General features: G+C 34.9%; 1 protein-coding gene across 1 annotated transcript; it reads left to right on the top strand.

The window, feature by feature from the left end:
* Nucleotides 1-1,225: 1,225 nt before the first annotated feature.
* LOC130657296 (GON-4-like protein) lies at nucleotides 1,226-23,953 on the top strand. Its single transcript, XM_057460276.1, has 14 exons — nucleotides 1,226-1,350; nucleotides 5,574-5,821; nucleotides 6,088-6,249; nucleotides 9,058-9,654; nucleotides 11,048-11,208; nucleotides 11,448-11,541; nucleotides 14,355-14,554; nucleotides 15,237-15,670; nucleotides 16,187-16,386; nucleotides 16,739-18,079; nucleotides 18,715-18,947; nucleotides 19,892-21,508; nucleotides 22,289-22,394; nucleotides 23,354-23,953. Exons 2-14 carry the CDS (start codon nucleotides 5,576-5,578, stop codon nucleotides 23,483-23,485), a joined length of 5,523 nt encoding a protein of 1,840 aa, XP_057316259.1. The 5' UTR covers nucleotides 1,226-1,350; nucleotides 5,574-5,575; the 3' UTR covers nucleotides 23,486-23,953.
* The last annotated feature ends 16 nt before the right edge of the window (nucleotides 23,954-23,969 follow it).

Here is a 23,969-nt window from a genome sequence, read left to right as displayed (position 1 = left end):
ATACTAACTTTGTACAATTTGGAATTTTTTTCTGCAAAGTTTTCGTTTCATAGCACGTAGAACGTTGTCTATTCTTCCACATAAAAAATCCATCATTGTTTTATAAGTCTGTTCGGGTATTATTACGGAATTCCGTTTAGTCATTCCTAAAATTTTTCTTCCATGTACCTCTTTTCAGTCCTCATTGTGCTGAACATAAAAACACGCGTTAAAAGTTTTTATATAAATTTAAAAATGTGCGTTCGAAAAAGTACTCGAAAAGGTCGATATTTACCTACCTTTTCCTATCGTAATAACTTAAAAAGTTAGAAAAAATAATATATTGAAAGTTTTTGCGTTCTTCTCCGTTCTCACTCAATTATTAACAAAACCATGCTTACAAAAACAGTTTCGTACGTGCCACGCAAAGGCACTGGAGACAAGGGTGATTTACAGTTTTTTTGCACGAAAATTCAATATAGCATAAAATTCAAAAGTCACTACCATAAAAACCATGAAAAGCCTAATAGGTCCTGGGGACGAGGTTGATGAGATCCAGATAGGAGTCTAACCTGCTCGCCTTATTAGTATTTTTTCAAATAGGCATCTAGATCGTAAAACGAATGTATTCTTTTTGAAAACGAAATAAAAGAAAAGAAGATATTTTAAAAAAGTTATTATTTTATTATAAAAGTTTTATATTTTGACGATATTCGCCGCTGTACGAAGATGGTCAGTTTTGTACGAGGATGGTCACTCTCAGCGCTACGGCAAAAAAGCCCAACATCGTACAGTGAATGACATCGTACGGAACACACCAACTTTTTAAGCCCTTTGAAACATCATTTTATACCCTTGGTTCCCTTGAAGCCAAGCAGGAGTTACTTCTTTTTAACAAGGGGAATGTCAGCCAATATAGCTATATATAAGAGCTAAATTTCAGGAAAATTTCAGGAAATAAAATTATATATACGGATAGCTAAACTCCAGTTGGGTTCTTCTATCTAAAACAAAACAAGAACAAGGACTCAAAAAATAAACAGCCAGCCTCAGGCATAATATATACAAAGAAATATCAAGTAATAGAGGAAACAAGTAAATGAAGAAAATGCTTAGTTTGATTTTAATGTTTGTAATATTTTAAAGATTTAGGAACGCCAATTATTATCACCTAGATTGTCGTATTGATCCTTTTCTCAAAGAACTCATTTCTCAAGTCCTCACGGAATGTATTTAGCTGAAGCGCTTTTGCCAATCCGCGAGATTAATAGCTTCGCACAAAAGACTGAGGACCAAATAACAAAGCCATGCGGTAAAACAGTGAAGCGAAGGAAAAAAACAACAGTCCAATTAACAAAACTAACAAAAAAGGTTAGATAGATGTCTATTTTTATCACTTAAATGTTTATTTCCGAATGCCATGGTCTTTCCATGTTTTTCTCGTGGTCTTTGGTGTATTTCCAATGCAGCACAAAATACAGCTCCGCCAGCCCCACGTCACGTATGGTTTTGTATATATAGAAAATACCTTATTCCATGAAATTACCAAGTCATGAAACGCGGTTTTTTAAAATTGGCGCTAATTTAATGACTGTTAATTAAATAGCATCTTAATTAAAATACAGTTAATTTGGTAACTTTTTTATAATATGTTAAAGTCTAAAAAAACATAAAAATACAATTTTTTTAAAAAAATTTCTACTATTTCCTCCTCATCGGACAATAGCTAGCTCAACAGTGTTTTTGTTTTTCAGCGATCTTTTTTAAAATAGCTTTTGTATAATTACATACTCTGATCCAAGTGGAAAATTAACTGAAAGCACTTTTTCGTAAAGCGTAAACCCTTTTTTAGCTGTCCAAATAGCTGAATTATTTACTCAGTGTTTTATTTATACCATTTTTTTACTATTTCCTAAAAATATAGGCCTTAATACACAATAAAATGAACCTCGGGTTAAACCTGTTAAAACGATGTGCAAATTTTTTTTGTTCATTCTTCATTCTTATTTCTCCGCACACCGTATCTTGGCTGCATGATTCACCAAGCATGTCTGAAAATTTTAAAGTAATTAATGAAAATGCTATCGAAAGTTAAAGCTCGTGCAGTGTAGCATAATGAAGATCGTCTTAAATTTCTACATAATGCGCTATCTTTGTTGTTATTAACGTTTCTCTTTAATAATTACGTCATTCCTTTCTGTACAATTTCGCAATTAATAATTCATGAATTTTATTTTAAAGAGAAATTGTTGAGGCTGAATATTTTTGGGAAAAGATAATAGTATTTTAGCCATAAACAAGTGACAAGTGTGTTATAACAGAAAAAATATGGATATATAGTCTGAAAATAACCTTTTGTAACTAATTATTTAAAAAAAAAAATTCCAATTTTTAAAAGGGTTACTGCCACCTTAAATTTTTAAATCTTTAACATTGTCTTTCCAAACAATGAAAACTTTTATTTCGATTTCCAAATCACCTTGTAATAGAGGAGACCGCTTTACTACCATGGATTTGACTGTTGTCGTAATTTTTGCTTCGTGTGATATCGCATATTCTCAAATTTGCGTTAATTAAATGCATTTTTGAAAACAACCTTGCCTGCGTTAATAAAATGACTTTTTTCAAAATAATTTCATTGAACCGCGTCAATTTCATAACCGTTAATTTAATTCGCGTTAATTTCTTGGCTCGTTAATTTCATGGAGTAAGGTATTTGTTTGTCCACAAAAGTAGGTTAAGCTAGCTAGCTAGCTATACTGTATGCGTGTATGGAGACAAGATGCTGTACACAAGATGCCTTTACCACCCCCTAATACATCCACTTTTCAAGTGTTTTATAAAAATAAACCCTTTATCCTGCCAAACTGCATCAATTATTGTGGATTCTTTTAGTTCTATCTTTCAGGCACTCAAAAACAGTTTTTCTGGCTGTTCCTCTGTGTTTCAATATGCATATATAACTATTAAAGTTTGCTGCTGCTTTAGGGGAGTGGCCTGAAGCAGAAGTAAATTATCTGTCTGTCTGTCAAGAGGGTGCTGAATTGCTGAAAGTGCTGTATATGCGAGGGTGGCGCCGTAGATTAGTGGTTATAGCTCTCGTACTCTGTGCGGGAGACCGGGGTTCGATTCCTCTTGACGGCGATTCAACATGGGCGAGTGAATGTTACCATAGCCCCGGGTTAATCCAAGCCATGTGAGGGAAATTGGGAAGATGGCACACTGTGTGGGCCGTTGGATGTTGCCGGGAGTTGTCTAGTAGAGCGCGGGCCCTAATTGGGTCTGCGTCGCTCAAAATGAGCATTAAATACTCTAGGACTCTCCATCTAAGCCATGGCCCCTCCTGGAAATAATAGACAGGGTATATCCCTTGATATTTGTGAGGCTAGCCATGTAAAATATGCACATCTGTCTATCTATCTATCTGGCCGCAGTCGTTTTTTCAATTTTTTGCAAGGTTTTTGACTGTAACCGCCTGGATTAAATCCTTAAAAAAATGTTGTTTCGGGCTGATTCAGGTTTCTCCGGGCAAAATTTTTTCAAAAAGTTTTTTTATAAAACACCAGAACTTGTCCGACAGCCCCTGTGTTTTTTTTCGACATGTTGGCACCCTCGTATATCTCCTACCCTGTATAAACGCTCTAATTTGAATAATTTAAAGCTCTCAGTTTGAGTATGTATTGTTTTAGGCGTCTTTTAAAAGTTGATTACTTCTCACGCTCACAAAATTAGACCATTCAATCAAAAATTTTAATGTGCATCATAAACCGCAGGAAAATAAAAAGAGCTCTCTGATGAAGTTGAATCATGAAGTTAGATGTTCTCAAAATAGGGTTGACAACGAGCATAGAACTTTTTTTGTCGCTCTAGTTCTTTCAACTCTGAATGTCAAAAATTGTAATTTGAAAGTACCATTCGGTTCAGTGACACTAACACCAAATATTTGACATCTGCCATCAACCTTTATTAACACTCCTGTCACAAGGAAAGTCATCTCTAGCTCATCCGATTCTTGTTGATAGAAGATGTTGTGTTGACATTAACCCCTGCTTTTTGTGACATTTTAAGCCTGATTTTACACTTGCAGATCATTTCTGGGTATCATACAAGCCCTATAGACTTTTATATCGCACGTGCAAAAAAGAGCTAAAAATATAACAACAACAAAAAGAGCCATCATTCAGAGACCTCCTATGGAAATGCGCAATAATAAAAACTCTTAGCGAAAAAGCAATTAACATATTTTTTGCGCATCAATTAACTCAATATAAGCAGTTTGTAACCACTTATGGCAAAATTTCACAGAAAATGCCGAATGTTGTTTAATTAGTGTCGCTTTTCTGCATTGAACTTAATGTTTATTTTATGCATTTAAACTAATGTTCTTTATTGCATATTATTTTATAGTTTTTATTATAAGCATAACACTTTTCTCTAGTAAAAAATTGTTTTAATTTAAGGGGGTAGCTAAAACATAAAAACTCACATTTCATGAACAACAGGAAACATTATGCTAAATTAAAAGACTATTGAGAACAAGGCGTTTTGTAAAGTAAGAACGCTAGAAATATGTTGCTATAAAATGAGAGCATAAATCAGTATCAAAAGTAGTAAGTTTACCAAATAATAATAATAATAATAATAATAATAATAAATATTTAAAGTGGCTAGCCCAGAAAATCACAAAAACCTATAGTTAGTGGATTGTTCCACTGGGGCCCACTAGAACAAAAAAGAAACAAAAAATGCTAAACCTTAGACTGCCTCAGCTCAATCAAACATAGTAACATTTATAATCTGTGAAAATTGAAAAGAAAAGGAATAAAAAACAAAAATTAAAAAGTTTAAAAGTGATCTCCATTAGAATTTGCCAAATACATTAGAGACGGAAGTCTTAAACGAAAGCAGACTTCCATCATAGGTCACTTGGTCTGGAAGATTATTCCACACTTTTGCAGCTCTAAATGGGAAGGCTTTTTTGCCAAATTCCGTGTTGACCAAGGGAAGTGTGAACCTGTTTTTTGAAGCCCAACATGCTTCGTTTAGTTTAAAAACTACATTACAAAACTCTTGCAGAGTTAAAATATAGTATGGAAATTGCAATGATAAATTAGTTGGTAACACTTAAAATTCTGAATTAAAAGGGCTAATAAATGCCACGAAACACCAATATCTAACTACTGATAACTTGCCATCTTGATAAAAAATAAGAACTATCCAAGAAAGAACCCATAGTTGGCAGAGGGGTCAGAACGCCCTTTTTAAAACAACCCCCCATTTAAAACAACCCCCCATTATTAGGAATCTCACCCTTCTAATTTTGATAGTAACCCTCCTATTTTATTGAGGCAAGCTATTATCTTTTTCCTGTAACAGATATGTATTGCAAAACCCTATCAATTTTAAGTCTAAATCTAAATCTAAATAAAAACAAAAACAATAGAAGCTTTATTGGTAAGGCCTGCTTTTCTTAGTGTTAGGGTATGAATAGTTCCTCCACACACGATTTATTTTTCAGCACTATTATGCTTATAAGGCTTATGTTTATAAAAAATGAATCAAATAAAAATTAGTAACAACTATTTTACATTTAGCAATGTCTCAGTTACAATCTACACCAAGACCAGGGGTAAAAAGAACTGCTCGTCAGAAAAGTAAGGGTGTGAAAAGAAGGAAGCGCAAATCCCCAAAAGAAAATCATGAACTTGACAGCTCAATGGAAGCAGATAAAAGCGATTCTTCTGACAATGGCGAAATTGATTGGACAAAGTTAGAAGCTGATCTCGAGGAAAATGCAGCCAAGGCAAACCTTACGGCTATCAATGTGAAGACTATACTTCACGTATGTATCAATGACCTGTTGCAATAATCAAAATAAAGAATTTTTAATGACTAAATTGTCAATAAAAGCCAATAAAGTTGATTATATACCTTGGTGTAATGTGTGCTTGATAGAAGAGGAAAAGGCTGTTTTTTTTTTGAACATCTTTTAAGTTTTATTTATTTTCCAGTACTGAGCTTACCCTGAGAAACCATGCTGCCCCTTTACATGCCTGTTTTCTAATATTGCTTTCTCAGTTATTATGTGCTAATGTCTTTTTTATCTAGCATATTCTGAAAGACAAAAGAGTGATTGAATATGCACAAACAGCTGCCGGTAGCAGTAATTCTTGCCCTGATGATGGTTTAAAAATGACACGTGCTAAAGCTCGTATGCTTGGTCATGAACCTCTAATAATTTCAAAGGAAGAGACAGATCCAAAACCAACGGTAACTGAGTTGTTTATTATGTTTTTTGAATTTTTGCTTTAAAATAAGGATTAAAAAAAATTGGATATTTTTTGATCTGATAGTTTTAATCGGATTAAATGACAACCTTGATCATGGAAATCTCTTACTGTCTGAAATGGTTGTTAAATTTAAGTTGTTAATGTAAGCATAACTGTTTGTCTTAAACTTTTTAACAATGGGAAAAAGAGATGGAGACTATATTCTTTCTATTGCAGCCTTTCTAATCAAGTTTATTTCACGAAAATGACATTTTCCTGTTTTGGGTCGGCAAACTTGTGTTTGGCGTCAGCAATTTATATTTTTTTGTGAACGTATGCTCCAATACACAAAAACAGTTAAATTTAAAGAGAAAATTTACAAACAACCTAAATAAAAACCAATTTTTGTTTACACGTCAACATTTGCTTTGGCAATTGCAAATGCCGATGTGAATTGGACTATGTTTCAGGCACAAGCAGGTGCTTCATCAATCTTATTATTATCTAGCACAACACCTAGGTCTATTACCACCCTTATTAGGTCTGTTCATTATTCATAGCCAACCTGACCATCCTTTTAGATCTCAGAATTATTGAATAATTTTGGTCCCTTTAATCCACGAGCCAGCCTATTCATAGCCAACCTGACCATCCTAGCTAATTCACGGACTCCTGACTTAGTTGAAAGAACTACCTAGACATAAATCTCTTCGTTGCTGGTACCTAGATCGTGCACAAGAAAATCAGCCATGCGTTTCTTAACTAATGTGGAGGTGAACGCCGCGGGAGCACGGATAAGCAAGTCTGCAAAACTGCACTTATCATCTATTTAATTGTAGATAATTTCTTCATTTGACAAAACAATTGGAAACCATAGCAGGTCCGAATTTAATGGATTTTTTTCTTTATGCTGCAAGTGTTATTTAAACAAATTTAAAAAAGAAACCTGCTGTTTGTATAGCTTGGTTCTCACTATGGACTAACGATGAGCTAACCATAGTGCACATGACGTTAGCCCATAGTGTGAATGTAAAAGTACCTGCTAAGCTCACAGCTGAACTCATCGTTAGCTCATCGTAAGCCAATTTTTGTAAATCAAAATTTTTTTGATATTTTTTTTTTGGCTAACAGTGAGATAAGCTCACTTTGAGCAATCTTCAAAGGAAGCCGACAAAAGTCGTGCTCAAAGCTATCTATGTTTTATACATAGTAGTATGTTTTGTTGTGAAAGGTCCTTTTAAAACTAAAATAGCTGACAAAATTAAAAAAATGACGTTTGAAGAAGAAGAAGAGTTGGCGTTCAACATGAAAGATTTTCCCTGCCTTTCTGACCAAAGGTTGTTTCCTTTTTCGTAATTTTGTTAATTCCTTTCTTTCCAGGCTACGTCGTCTTCTTCGAAGTAGTAATAATAACAAGACTTTTTTCTATCTTTCTTTCTCATTCTTTCTCGCATTATATTCGGCTATAAAAAAGCTAACGATGCCACCGTAGGTACCTGTAGCTCAAAAATTGAAATCGGCTAACACATTATGCGCACTATAGTTAACTCATTGTTAGCCCATAGTGAGAACCAAGCTTATCAATTTTTTTAAAATGTAGCTGAACTTTCCGAATGAATTTTGAAGTTTTATTTAGGCCAAGTTGATCAAGATTTTTTTAATTTGAAAAAGAAGCACATTTTTGCCTATTTGCTTGTGATGGATGACCTGAAAAATAAGCAATAAATTTATGAAAATAACAGTATAGTCATGCATACTATTTCGGACAAGTAGAAAAGAAAGCTAAGATTGAGAGAGTTGCTATACGTAGACGCTTAATCATCGTGTTTGGGGTTCACGATTTAAAACAATCCCCACTTTTCTACCACAAAAAAGATTAACCTTGGAGCCCGTATTGCATGCATGATGTCCTTTGCACATGTGTTGTTAAACAAATAAACAGCCATTTTAAATATCGCGTACCCAGATCAAATTAGGTACGCTACGCAATCGCTTAACGTGGTCAACTGGCGTATGTGATTGATCACGTAAGCACATATTTACAAAATGAGAAGCCTGTGGATGAGAAAAAATGTGGTGGTAACAGTTCTAGATCTTGTGGGTCCACCTTGAAATATTAACTGTTTGATACAAGCAAATAGAGTTTCTCGTTTTCTGAAAAGGTTGAAAGTGAATTTAAGGGATTACCGATGCCCAAAGTATTTTCCTGGATTAAACCCTGTTTGTTTGCATATTTAACTGGATTATGAAACATTTTAAGCATTTAAAAAACAAAACAAAGTAACAATTTGAAAAAGAATGTTATTTAAAGTTGTTTTTGTGTAAAAAATTTAAAAAAACACATTGCCTTTAGATTTTTCCTAAACATAAGAAGAAAATAAGATAAGCCTCAGGTTTAAATCGTTGTTTTCAAGAATATTAAGTATTCTAAGAATAGAATTTTATAAATATTTGTAATATAGCTTTCTGACTAATGTTTAGCACTACTTTTCATTTTGTTACTAGCCCTAAATTACTTGTGAAAAACAAGTAAACTTTGTGCCTAATATTTAAAACTCAAGGCTAACAGCATTGAGGCTGTCAAGTATCTGCAAGAAGCTAACATGCAGGCCTGGATTACAAAAACTGGAAGATCTGTTTTTCATAAGTTTTTAAGAATTTTCTTCGTCCATATCAACAACACTAAAAATGTTTTTGAACGTTTTTGAGTTTTTATCACAAGTTGTAAGTCAGTAACCTTAAATGTTTTTATTTCAGTTGGTTTGGTTACATACTTTTAATCTGTGTAAAAACATTGTGAATATTTTAGATCCTTGACCTACAATTTTCCTCTGAAACTTCTTCCGATGAAGAATATGAACCAAAGGATGATGACGAAGAAACTTCTCAAGCCAGTGATGAAGACTTGTCAACCTTCAGTGATTTCCTAAGTGATGCAGCATCCCCACTTTTACGAACGCCAGCATCAAGTGTAGCAGATCTTGACACCATTCTTGAATCTGATGACACTGAAAAAGTTGTCACTCCAAGAAACCAAAGTTTTGTTCCTAATAACTCTGTTAGTGAAGCTGTTAAAAAGCCTGGGTCTGCGAAAAAAAAGCTGTTTAAGTTACCAGATCCACCAGTAAAATCTCAGGAAGAAATCGATTTGATCGCAACTCGGACCAGATCACGTTTTCCAATGCCGAATGTTGAAGTAGAGGAACTTGAGGCAGCTTTTAAGCCACCTGACTCAACAGCTTTAGATTTTAGCGTCAAGCATCCTGATGACCCTGATGAAGTTATTTGGATGAACTGGCTGTCTGACTTCACCAAGCCAATAAAAGCACTAAATGACACAGCTGATGAAGATCCTAATGATGAAGATTTTAACTACATGGAGGCTGCAGATGAAAATGATACTGAAGTAAGAATGTAGAATAACATTCTGTTTATCTCTCTGTAAACCAAAATTGTAGCCAAAGTCAATAACAGGACTGTGGTACATGTTAAGTATTTTTTTAGTCGGGTTATGGTTTCACACGCTATTTGATCAGCGTTTTATACTCAATGCAGTTCTAATCATAAGCATAAGTAGTGATGTGTGGCTTAACAAACTCTTAAACTTGATTAGCATTCAACAAAAATTGCACTACAGCCAACTATACAAAGGTGGTGTGCATTGCACTGTAGTAGTAAAACGCAAAACATTTTTTATGTTTTGCTCACAGTAGAATTGGTATGTCTTTCATTACTTATGTATTTCTATAACAAAAATACAAAATTGTTCTGAGTCTAAACCTACAGGCGTCCCACTGGTACTATATTCATATAAGCCCTATATAAGCCCTATATATACTTTATAATGGAATATATACCTGCAGTCAATGGTTTCACAGGGACGTTTCCTCGTTATTTTAGAATGATATACGGCAACTTTAAAGCTTCACAGGAACGTTTTCTCGACATTTTAGAATGAAATACGGCAACTTTAGAGCTCCACAGGAAAGTTTTCTCGTCATTTTAGAACGAAATACGACAACTTTAAAGCTTCACAGGGACACTTTCTCGCCATTTTAGAAGGAAATACGGCAACTTTAAAACTTCATATACACATTTTCTTGTCATTATGATTACGATTATGATTACGGCAAGTTTTTAAAGAAAAGACAAGTTTCTATTTCACAAGTTTAATAGGCTTTTAATTAGTTCATTTATTTCAAAATTCGTTTTAATAATGCATCATGTAGCTTTAGCATCCTCTTACTTTCAATATTTTGACAATCGTATCAAATCGTTTCAAACTTTTTTTACAATATTGTTTCAAAATCGTTTCATTTTTCGTATTAAATTATATAATTGTTTCATAAAAAAAAATTAAAACATTAAATTCGTTTCATAATACGATTGTGAGACGATGTAAAAAAATAATGAAACGTTTCCTATATAATGAAAAACCTTTCAATTCAAAAATGAAAAGTTCTCACAGCGTATTTTTAGAAATATGTATTTTTTGATACAAATTTCGTATTTTCAAAAATACGAAATTCGTATTAAAAAATATGCGTACTTTTAAATACGAATTCTATATTTTTTGAAAATATGAAATACGGTTTTTAAAAAAACACCCATATTTTTCAATACGCAATTCGTATTTTTAAAAATACTAAATACGGAATTCTATTGTTTTAAAAATACGAATTAAAAATAGAAGCGGTCAATTTTCCTAGAGAGCATCACATATACAAATGTAAAAAATGTTGCATAACTTTGTGAATGCCAATAATGATATAAAAAATAAGCAGATTTGTATTGTGTAGGTGGAGACAGAAGAGCTTCGGGATGATAAAGCAACACGTGTTACACAAAAGGAGCTTCAAGAACTTTTCAATGAGCTTTTACTTGGTTTCGATCAGGAAAAACAGCAGGATATGCATTGCGAGCAATATTTTGAAAACTGGGATCAAGAACTTAAAGTAAAGTAAGTTGTTTTTGATTTCCCTGTGTTGACATAAGTTTACACCATAGTGTTGCAGTACTGTGACTAATCTTTTGTGAGAACGAAAGCCAAGCTTAGCTTTTGTAACAAACGTACAACATAGAGACTCTGTGGTGGTAGTGTTGATAGAAATGTTGCATGTTCAAAACCTACTGTCTACTTTTGTAAATAACACCAAATGATATATCAGCAGCTGTAATATTTTTGTAACTTTTTTTCAGATCTGAGGAATACTTGCCAAATTATCCCGACATTACAAAGGATCTTGAGCTGACTTTTGGACAATATCAACAAATTACTGCACAAATGCAGCAGGTTCGTGTTTTTTAAAAATACTTTATTTGAAGTGTCGTCAAGTTCAGCAGTTAGCCTACAATAGTCAATGTGATAGTGACAATGTTGAAAGTACTTGGACTACTTTGAAGAATTGTCTTCTAGAAGCTTCTGATGATACCTGTGGGTGGACGAAAGGACCAGCTAGACATAGACAGACCTGGTGGTGGAATAATGAGGTTGACCAGTGTATAAAGGAAAAGAGGAAACTTTGGAAAGAGTGGAAGTCAGGTGGTAGTAAAAATATTTACTTAGAAGCTAAGCATCTCGCTCGTACAGCAGTGTATAAGGCAAAATCAGAAGCAGAGAGAAACAGATTTGCAGATGTGTTAAGAAGGGAAGACCAGCGCAATGAGGTATTCAAGATAGCAAAGCAAATGAAGAAGACTAATCAAGATATTGTAGGTGAGAAGTGTATACGTAATGATGAAGGTGTTTTGGCTAGCACAGAGGAGGAGAAAAGGGTAGCTTGGAAGAATCATTATCAGAGGTTGCTTAACACTGAGTTTGATTGGGACGAGGATAATTTGTCTGATGATGATGTCGTAGAAGGGCCAGCTATGCAGATCAAGACAGAATGGGTAGTGGAGGCTATTAGGAAATTGAAGATTGGCAAGGCTGCAGGAGTATCAGGTATTGTTGCAGAGATGGTAAAAGCATCTGGATATATTGGAGTTGAGCTTATTACAAGTCTTGCTAACCAGATTATAAAGGATGGTGCTATTCCGAGTGGGTGGCAGTCGAGTGTAATAGTGAATTGTTTCAAGGGCAAGGGTGATGCATTAGAAAGGGGTAACTATAGAGGTTTGAAGTTCGTTGATCAAGTAATGAAAGTTATTGAAAGAGTGATTGATCAGTTACTTAGAGAAAGAATTGATATAGATAAGATGCAATTTGGTTTTGTTCCAGGGCGTGGCACTACAGATGCAATATTTTTACTCAGACAGCTTCAGGAAAAGTATTTAGGAAAGAGAAAGAATCTCTATTTTGCCTTTGTAGATTTAGAGAAAGCTTTTGATAGAGTGCCACGTAAAGTTATTTGGTGGGCTATGAGAAAATTAGGTGTGGATGAGTGGCTAGTTACGATGGTTCAGTCTATGTACAGCAATGCTAGAAGTCGTGTCAGGATTAACGATTCACTTAGTGATGAATTTAGTGTGAATGTTGGTGTACATCAGGGTTCTGTACTTAGTCCTTTGTTGTTTATTCTAGTCTTAGAAGCGCTGTCGATGGAGTTCAGAACAGGTTGTCCATGGGAGTTATTGTATGCAGATGATTTGGTTCTCATAGCAGAGTCGATGGAAGAATTAGTTGAAAAGTTTGAGAAGTAGAAGAAAGGACTAGAAGAGAAAGGGCTGAAGGTAAACACGGCAAAGTCTAAAGTCATGATAAGTAGCATTGCAGCCAAGTGTGACCTTGTAGTTGGAAAGTGGCCTTGTGGAGTTTGCAGGAAAGGGGTTGGTAGTAACTCAATTTTTTGTCAGACTTGCAAGCATTGGGTACATAAGAAGTGCAGTAGTATTAGTGGAAGGTTAAGAGCTGGCATACAGTTTGTATGCAAGCGTTGCAAAGGTGAAATTATAGAGAATGAAGTATTTCCAGCTTTAATGATGTACAACAGTGGCTCGTTAGAGATAGTTAAGAACTTCTGTTACTTAGGTGATATGTTGGGCAGTGAAGGGGGTGTTGGAAGAAGTGTTACTTGCAGGATAGGTTCTGCTTGGAAAAAGTTTAGAGAGTTACTTCCTTTATTGACTAGCAGAGTCCTGTCAATTGAGGTAAAAGGTAGGTTGTATGAGGCCTGTGTAAGAAGTGTTATGTTGTACGGTAGTGAGACATGGGCAGTGAAGCAGGAAGATCTTGACCGTTTAGAAAGGAATGATATGAGAATGGTTAGGTGGATGTGTAATGCCAGTCTGAGAGTCTCCGTAGAATTAAAGATGTTATCCAGATAAGAAGATTGAATTGGCTGGGGCACTTGGAAAGAATGGAGGAGGATAATTGGGTAAGAAAGTGTAGAGACTTGATAGTTCCTGGGGCAAAGCCCAGAGGCAGACCGAGAAAGACTTGGCAGGAGGTTATAAGGACAGACTTGATAGAGAGGAAGTTGAGTTTAGATCTAACACAGTCTAGATCAGATTGGAAGAGGGTCATTAATATACCCCATCCAACCCATGCTAGCATGGAAAACGGACATTAAGCCGAGAATGATGATGATGATGAATGATGATGATGATGTCAAGTAAAAATTGTATGCAGTGACAAAATTTTTACTTTTGTTTTTACACTGCAAACAAAACACACTGAAAGAATAATAATGTCGGGCCATTCAAAAGTATATTATGCTCTCAAGAACATATACATTTTATATTTTATATTTTTTGATTTCATATTTTTAACAGTTAAGAATAAAAATAAACCAAGTACTTCATCCCTAAATATTTAAACTGTGTAACAATTATGCAACAGTACTTTTGCCGTTTCAGTGGAAAAAACAAGCCAAACAGGATTTGAAAACTTGCCACAAAATTTTAAAAAATCTATAGATCAGATTTTCGTTTTTGTACATCATATCAAGTAACAAAAACTTTAGTGATTTCTCAATATTTACACAGTCTTGTCTAATGTCCACGTTGACAATTGTCAGTGCGAATTGGCATGGTTGCCTATTATGTGCAACAAGGTTGCAAGCAGCCATTCTCATTCTGCTGAGTAGTTCTTGTACTTTCTGCATGCAGGTACACAAATTATGAAATATAAGACACCGTTTATTTATTTATTTATTTATTTATTAGCACATTCAACTTCTTACGCAAGTTTATCTGTTATCTTGTACCAATTCATCACTAAAAGAAGAGACAATGCTGTGTAAGCAGTACATTGAGGAACTTGCAATGTTTCATAATAAAGCAATTGAAAATTCTAAATGTGACATTGGTCATGTCCAAGCTGAATACTCAACATTTTGTACGCCTGGAATAACTGATGCTTACAGGTATGTGGTAAAAATCTATGTTTTTATCTATGTTGTTATATTTTTCGTGGAAAACATGTTTTTTTATTGTTTCCATGCTTTCTCTGTATAGTTCACTGCATAGATGAATACTCGGTATCTTACAAAAAATCTCAGCCATTTACAATTTGTACACACATAATTTCTGTTGTATTGCCTAAATTATTATACTTTTCAAAAAAATTAATTAAGTCAAGTCTCTAATAAACACACATTTTTGGTGCAATTACTTCTTGTGCACCAATTACAGGTGTCGTTATTTGGAGAGTCTCATTTTCCTGCTTTAATTTGACAGGAAACAGGTTTCTAGAAGCCTGACCATACAAACTAGGTAATCAATGGTCAATTAAGCTTAGTTTGTGTGTAAAGAAAATGCCCAAATTGACATAAAAAAATCTGAAAATACTTGTAAAGTATATTTTTATGGTCACCAGAAAGCACTAAAGGGAATGGAAAAAAGTAGTTGTTTGCAATGCTAATGCGACAAGTCACATAAAAAAATATTTTTGAAATAAAACATCTGTATTTATTTCTCTTTCATTTTTTTTGACCCTTAATTAGAGGTGTTTGCTTTTTATAGTTTCTGTTAATTAAACTGTATTAATATTATTAAACATTAAGCTTCATTAAATGTTATGTATTGGCCACACTTTTTGGTGTTTAGATTGATCAAGTCACTGAATGGCGCAAAGATTGTCACCAAAGTTTCGAAAACAAAAACTAGCTATTATCAAGTGAATGAAACAATCGCTCAATTAATTACAACAGAGCCATATTTTGCAACATACATCGAGTTACTTCCTGAACAAGGCATGCAACAGATTAATGGCGGAACTGCAAAACATTCTTCTTTCAGGCGGATGAAATTTATAAAAGTAGAAGACAATCTTTTAGCCATCGGCATTAATCAGTTCAAGGGAAAAGATAAATTTGTTTTGATAGCTGAACACTTGTTGCCAACAAAAACACCAAAGCAACTAGAAGTAAGAGTAAAGAACTTATGTTCCAGTCGAGAGGAATGCAATCCAGTTGCTGTTGTGAAGAAAGAAAACTTTTTGCCTGAATTACATACAAAAGTTAAGATTACAGTACCCAGAGGTAGAAATCATAATTTTTGTTTATTTTGGACTGTTGTGATGATGATGAATTGATGTTGCTCTTTTTTAGTAAAACAAGCATTTTTATCTCAATTATTCAGCACTGTGTAATAAAACAATTGTCAGGCAATTTTTACTTGACACTACTGGTGACATACCGACAGGACTAAATTAGTTTTTTAAATATCGTTCATTCTGGACGAGTGGTAACATTAACATTAGACCTTGCCACACCTCTTTCTACAAATTTTAAAAACGAGTAAATTTAAAGTTTGCAGAATTAAAGACTTCTTGTTTTACTTGTTGTATATATGCAAAATTAATTAAAAAATGATGAAATGAATGATGAAACTCATCGCTTAAAAAATCTTTGTAAGGCAGAAAAAACTAATGCAGACGCATTAGAAACTGCAGGACAATGGTCATACGCTGCTCACTGTCTATCTTTTACCAATAAGGTATATATTATACCGTATATATATTGTAGGTTTTCCAAATACTAAAATTTCTATTATAGCTATCTCATCTGTACCGCTGTATAAACTTCCCCGACGTGTTTGGAAGGGAAGGATTGCACCGCCCTGGTTTCTGAAAGAAAACAAAAAATTACAAGTGGCAGAGTCTGCCAAGATAAAAGCAGAAGAAGTTAAAGCTCACGAGACAAGAAACAATCTGTTTAATTTGGTGTCGAAAGATGAAATTTGTGCGGAAGGAAAGGTACTGTTTATACTATAGGATACATTACTTGATAGTACAGTCCTTGTCAGTACATATGATGTATAATGCAGTAGTTATTACATTTTGTCCCATTACATTATGAAATAGCATTGTCTAAACTTATATAACTTTTCAAAAGTTTTGTAATGAAATGGGGAATGGTTTACTGTATTCTCTTATAAAAACTGTCAAAATGCTGTGCACAAGGCATGCTTTGTGTTTTAAATGAATAATTTAGTTCCAAACTGTTTTCAATTTTAATACCCATACTGAGTACTATTCCTTTTCATTTGATTTTGACTTAAATTCTTAATTGTAACAATGAAAATATTTATTTATTTTTTTGGCATAGGTAATGACGCCAACTAGTTTCATGACCCAATCAAAACTCACTCCACCAGTAGACCAACCACACACTTCGCAATATCCCAATGTAATGCAAAGCCCAATAGATGTGTCAGCATCAAAACATGTGTCAGCATCAAAACATGTGATATTGACGCCTGTTGGGGCACAAATCTCATCACCAAGAATAATGATTACTCCTATAGGGATATCACCATCAGCCAATATAATAATTCCCCCAATGTCATTATCATCAAAAAATGGTATAACCACACCTGTAAGCCTGTCGTTATCAGAGCGGAAGTCTGGCACTACATCAACACCAAACTGTTCACTGCCATCAGCATCGAGGAGTAACACTACTCAATATAATTTAACTGTTGGTGCAACTCCATCTGCTCTACATAGTAATAATGCTAATGAATTATCAATTACTGTCGTAAGTGACTCTACTAATGCTAAATATAATTGTATAGATGAGTGTTCAACACTGCAGGAAGACGTGACCACCCACAGTCAAAGCAACTTGTCTGTGCTCACAACTCCAGTGAAAAGGAATAATTCAAATGACAGTTTTAATTTACCCTTTACTCAACTGATTAAAGATCTACCTAGCCCTAAGGCATGTCCACAGCTTACATTGACTCCATCAAAACCTCTGCACGAGACGTCTTTCAGTGAAGTTAAACAACTGTTGAAAACACCAAAGAAACAAACTGTTGATAGTGTACCTTTGCATTCAGCTGAAGTGAAAGAGTTACTAAAAACTCCTAAGAAACCAGAAGGTTGCGACACCAAAGTTAAACAGGTATTAGCCGTTCTGCCAAAAGAGGATGAAGATTACGTTCAAGCTGTAGTCCTTGATGAAGCAGAGCAAAATGATTCTACTGATGATCAATGCGATGCAACTGACGAAGCAAAAAATGCAGAGACAAAAATAGGTGCTACAAGTGAAAGATCTAAAGTCAATAAAACTTCACCTAGTAGTCGTGATGTGCAAGTTTTGGATACCCCAAAGCTGAATTCTGTGGAGGTCAGGAAAAAGAAAAAGGTTGTGAAAAGGAAGAAAAAGAGCAAACAGAACACTGCTGTCTTTGATTACGAAGCCAGGTTGAAACAGAAAGCGAAAGACTTTGCAAACATCTACTTCAACCGAGTAAAAGAGGTGTTGAAACATGAACCTGTTGTGTGTATTAAGTTTTTCGAACTGATGGAGACTGTTAACTCTGACAAGCTTACAAAGCTGGAGACATATTATAAGGTGGCAGACTTGCTTTCGGATTACCCGCAACTGGTGGACAACTTTGCCGGGTTTTTAGAGCAACACGAAGCAAGACATGTAGGAAAGGTAACTTCATTTTTTGTGGTGACATGGTGTAAAAAAAATCGAAGCCGTGTCTGACCGGTTAAAACTTATAAGTAACTTAATGGCAGATTTTGTTTTCCATGGATAACAATTTATAGGTTAGAAATTCGTTTCTGTTATTAAACAATCTCCGAGTTTTTCCGATGTAAAAATCTAAAACAACATTTTAAAGCCAATACAGGGTGACAACTCCTTTAAACTCGTGGAAATAAAAATTAGTCCTGAAAAAAACTCCTGGAAAAATTCTCCGAATTTTTTTTAGTCGTCTGGTTATGAAAAATGATTTTTTTGTTTGTGTTTGAGATTTTTGTCGTCGTCAAACCAGATACTCCTGAAAAAAGGCAGAAAATTCTTGGAATAATAATCTTGGAAAAGTCCTGGAATTTACTCTTTTAAAAATGAATAGCCACCCTGGTTAATTAAGGTTATGACACTCTTTTTAACAGAGGACCATTAATTTAAGTACATGCCATCATTTTTTGAAGGTGTTAATTTGTGTTTTTTGAAGGTGTTATTTTGGAGGTGTTATTTTGTGTTTTTTAAAGGTGTTATTTGGTGTTTTTTGATGGTTTTATTTTGAAGGTGTTATTTTGTTACTTGTGTTTGTCTACTCTTAGTTTATGCAGTGGCTTATGTATAATCAAGTGATCCAATTCCACTTGTCGTGTGAGCAGTATTTCTTCTCAACCGAAGGCTGGTATTGGAAAATCATACAGAAAATAATTGAGGTAACAGAATTCGAGAAAGACTCTCAGAAAATTGTAGATGCCATAACTCCGATGTTTAAAGGGAACCAGGAGTTGACAGATCAATTCATCCGACTCTTTCCAGATCTTCCTCCACCGGCTTGGTAAGTTCTGCCAGAACGACTAGTTAAGTTTCCTTTAAAAAATGCTTCCCAATATGTCAATCTTTCTCGTCTCTAATTACAAGCTCGTGAGCTTGTATTAAAACGCAAATGTGTCCTACAAGAATGGAAATTTTTGCCTCTCTGAGCACCGACACGGGAGTAGTCGTGTGTTCAAATCTCATCTTGGTAACTATTTTTACTTTTTTTTTCTTTTTACTATCTCGCCCGCGAGGACGTGTTTACAGACTGACCTAACTAAAATTGAAATTTCGAGAAATTTTCTATCAATATTATTGCCTATCCGAATAGCAAAATATGTCGTGTCTAACTTCAGCTTTTTATACACTTTTTTGGCGAGGTTGTTTGCATATATCATACGTCTTGTTGCCTATAGGGGCTAATTCAACGCCACACCTTGATCCAAAAAATTTAGAAAACAAAACATTCTGAGTATGCGCATTGGTAATTCCTGATTTTCTTAAACGAAATTAACAATTTGGTATCATTTTTCCCGCTTGAATGAAATAAGCGTTAAACTTTTTGACAAAAAGGGTAATGAATTTTATGGTTAATTTTTTCATTTTTCAATCTCTTTATTAAAGTTATTGTACTTCCTGAAGTTTCTACAGTAGTCATTTCGAAGTAGGGAGAGAACGCTGTCTTTTAAGATATGTTTTTACATTACTATCAGCATTTTTACGCATTTTCGTTAGAACAAAAATATTTTCTTTTCGTGATTTCGAAAACGAGTTGAAATATTTCTAATCATTCAAACAGATAGGAAAAAAAAACTCGAGAGGATTTTTTTCGGCATAATGTGGCGTGGAATTATAGTGCATACTTAAACCATACTTAAACGTAGGTGACATAGTGAAACTAGAAATTACTCCCTTTGTCAAGTGTTCGAATGTAGGATTATTTAAGACGTGTTAACTCCGTTATAGCAATGATGAAGACTTTGAAGTCATCGACTTTGCGGCTGTTTCGGCAGGCGTAAAAGAGATCGACGACTTTGAAGAGATCGCGTATCAACCACCGGAAGGTGATGTTTTATCGCACGACGAAACAAAGTATCGTAAAAAAACCGACCAATCACACTTAAAGAAGGAAGGGCTGGCGTTTGCTAAGAAAAAGTCTAACACAAGCATCACAGCAAGTAAGCTGCGCCAACAAGCTAGTAAACGTAAAAACAAATCCTGGAAGTCGCAAATATACCCCAACTCCCAGATCAAGCTGCATAACTCTGGGGCTGACTTGTCTTGTTATGAAACATCTAACGATGGAGATATCCTCAACCTATCAGAAAGTGAGAAGGAACAAAGTATTGTTGTGGTGACTGAACCTTTCGAGAAGAAGGATACACACGACGTATCAAATATTACAAAGAATGACGGCACAGCGATGGAAATAAAAGAGAATGACGAAGAAAAAAGTTCGAAGCCCGTCATTGTTGATAATTTGAAGTCTGTTGTTGAAGGTGATTGTTTGGAAGAGTTACCTACTGTGCCGGTCACAACGCTAACTCAACAAGCTGTTGACAAGCCGGATGACATAGATCATATTTCGGATTTAGAGAAGGCAGGTGACCTGGAAAACAAAGTGGAAGAAGACAAAGCAAAAGGAGAACCAATTGAAGATACTCCAGCTCAGAGAGGCTTCTCAATTTTATTGCAAGACACCCAAGACAATGTGTCAGAACTTTCAACAAATAGATCTTCTGCATCGAGTAAGGAGGAGTATTCGAAAGACATCGACTTTGCTGTTGTATCTACAAAGCAATTCATCGAGACTAACATCATAGAAATATCATCTGACACAGTCAGTTTAGAAAGAGAAGCAGCTGTCATCGTAGGTGAATACCAGCACGAAAAACATCATGCGTTGCTTAATAAAGTGAAGCAGGAAGCTCAAAGCGATGTGGACGTCGAAGTGGAAGACATCATGAAACACCCAATACCAGCCATACAGATATCAACACCGAAAGTGAAGTTCACCTCGCCTGCTCTTTACGTAGGCCAGATACACAATGAAGACGCTCAGTTTAACCTGAACTTCAAAAGCTCTGACCACCCCAAAGTGGAAATGTTAGTAAATCATCCTGAGATTGATGGACAAGATTTGACCTTTGGGAATTTATCTAACGTAACCTCTATTTTGTCGAAAGCACCGTCCGGAGTCGAAGCTGAGAAAGCTTTCATAACTGCGGAGAAATCAAGTTATGGTAACGTCACGTGTGAGTTAACGTTTCCTGATCCTATAGCAACAACGGAGACAAACGAAAGTGATTTAACATTCAAAGGAAAGATATCTCCTGTCAAAAGAAGGATTACGAAATCGGAGATCATAACGCTGGAAACAAAAGACAACATGACCCACGATGATTTGCACGCATCGGAGGATTTTGCAAGTTTTGTAAATCAGTCTGTTTCGCCAGCACCTTCTGAAGTTACGCTAAAGAAGGAAGGTGTGGATACGTTAGAGGTGAAAAACGTTGAAACAGATGATAGCGTACCACCACCGTCTGTTGAATACACGCCGACGGAAGTAATTGTTTGGACCGAGTATGTTTTTATTTACGTTATTCACCGTGTTTACATTCGGTTTAGTTTCAAAGTTCGTGATCAAATCCGCCCAGGATGAAAAGTTTGCCCATCTAAGTCACCATGACTACCCATGCTACATAATGCCAATAAATATTTCTGCAGAATGTTACTTTTCCTATTCACGCCTTAAAATGTGATAAGGTATCCTCAACCCTCCCCATTTTTTTAACATTACCTTAGGTGATTTTTGGTTCTGAATGACTGCCAAGGTTCGTTTTTGTTTTTGATAAAATTCGGCATTGTTAACAAAAAAGCATGGTGGATACGATTGTGGTAATAAAACATGTTGATTTTTTGTCATCGAAACACAGTTTTAGACGAAAAATTGGTCTAAAATTTAAAACTGATTCAGTTTGTACAAAAATTGTCACTATACAGAAGAAGCATACTGGTGGTATCAAAATGTTGATTTTTTGTCCTGTAAATAATAATTTGGAGCAAATGCGAACTAAATAAGGGAATGCTTTGTTTACAAACAGAAACTAAAAGCACGCCAAAATATAAATGATAACATCAAATGTATCTTCACCCCAAGTACTCTTTTAATCCCAAAACTAAGTCAGAAATTAATTTTCTAATTTCTCATTTCCCTTTAAGGATCTGACACCTTTGAGCATGAATAGGGTTTTCGTTATTTTTTTTACCATTTATGCATTTCCATTATATGCTTAATATTTTTTTCGGCAGTAAATACATATTGTGGTTTTTATAGAGCGAGTTCGCCCTTTTGATTTTTAGAGGTGAAGATAGGTTATTACTACACGCTGTGGCCAAAGAAGAAGGAAGGTTGTCAGACCACGTGGTAAATGAAGTTTCGCTGGAGACTGGAAAAACTCCTGAACAGGTACTGTATTTTTCTTGCAAACACAGTCCAAACATCAGCAAGATGGGACTTTTTGTATGGATTTAACTTTTCACTTGATAGTGTGTTCTCATCGGTAATAAATCTCGTTGAAAATAAAAATATTTTCTTTCAAGGATGACACCTGTGATTTTTATTATCCATATTAAGAATCTTGTATATATTTCCTGAACTACAAACTGAAATTCTATAAAAACTTATATTTTCTGAAAGCTTGATAATTTTTTATTGGATTTGTTCACTGTTTATTTAAAAAGAAGAACGACAAGGCGTTGCCGAATACATTTTTAGTGTAATTATTACACAAGGCTACGACTTCAGGCTGAATGTTGCAATTTGCGGAGATGGTGTAGTGGTAGCGCATTCGACTTGTATTATAAGGTTTCAGGTTCGAGTCCCCACTCCGGCGCACTTTAAATGTAGTGTTGTCAACCCATTTGGTGCCATCTACTGACCGCTAATCGGCTTGTGTGGCAGGCAAGCAAGTTAGAGCAATGCTATAATTATCTCTGGCGGTAATGTGACATTGTTACAGTCGGAGGGGAGGAAGAGCCAACCGTTGGGATGGAATCCCCAAGGATGTTAAAACTTCCCGTTATTTATTTCACCTTAAAATCTTTCCTTTACAGTTTGTAGCTACTTTTACGATATTTTTACGGTTTCCCAAACAAACGACTATCCGGGACATTTCCAGCACGTACTATCTGGGACATTTCCAGCACGTATGATTTACTCCGCAAATAATTTGCCACCCCGAACCATATTTTTCGCAACCTTGAACCTTCCCGCGACTTCTTACGAGCTCAAAACGATCGGAGCCGACTACGTTTTAAAAAACGACTTTTTGTAGCAGAAAGTTTTATTCCAGAACCATCCCAGCTATTATTCTGCTTTTTTGTTTTACACTACCATTGTTAAATTTTTATTTTTTTTATTTGTAGATTAAGAATCGGATCGAGCTTTTGCTGCAAAACTTTCAAGATGACAGCGAAGCGACAGGCGATGAAGAGGATGACGACGATGATGGCGATGAATACGATGAACATGTTGTGACAAAAGAACATCAAACGTGACCATCAGCACACTTGTTGACAAAATCGAAAATCACGACAAATATTTGCGGGTGGAGAGTTGTGTTGTTATTGGAAACATAAGATTGTATTTGTTCATAAATCTCCAGGTGACGTCGATCGCAGGCGATCTAGAATTTTTGCGCGAGTCATAAATGAGTAATGAAGAATCAAAAGTGACAGTGTATGTTATATAGATGACATAATATATTTATATTTATATATATATTTAAATTTAAGTTTGTACGATATGTTTATATTGTTTATATTGTGAGTGTTAATTACTTTCTTGGCATTTACAGACTTTTTTCCTTAAAGAATTTCCTTTCTATGAATATTCTATTAAAGCAGTGTATTGTTACGTATATTTGTTTATGGTGCTCCTTAAAGAGCTATTCATTTTGTCTTTATTCTAAGTTTTTAAGTGTTTTAGAGTTTTTTTCCCACACAGTAATGTCAATATGATAATAATCAATTAATTTTTTCA

The sequence above is a fragment of the Hydractinia symbiolongicarpus genome, chromosome 9, assembly GCF_029227915.1.
Source record: "Hydractinia symbiolongicarpus strain clone_291-10 chromosome 9, HSymV2.1, whole genome shotgun sequence".
Taxonomy (NCBI): domain Eukaryota; kingdom Metazoa; phylum Cnidaria; class Hydrozoa; order Anthoathecata; family Hydractiniidae; genus Hydractinia; species Hydractinia symbiolongicarpus.
This window is presented reverse-complemented; position numbering and strand designations above follow the sequence as displayed.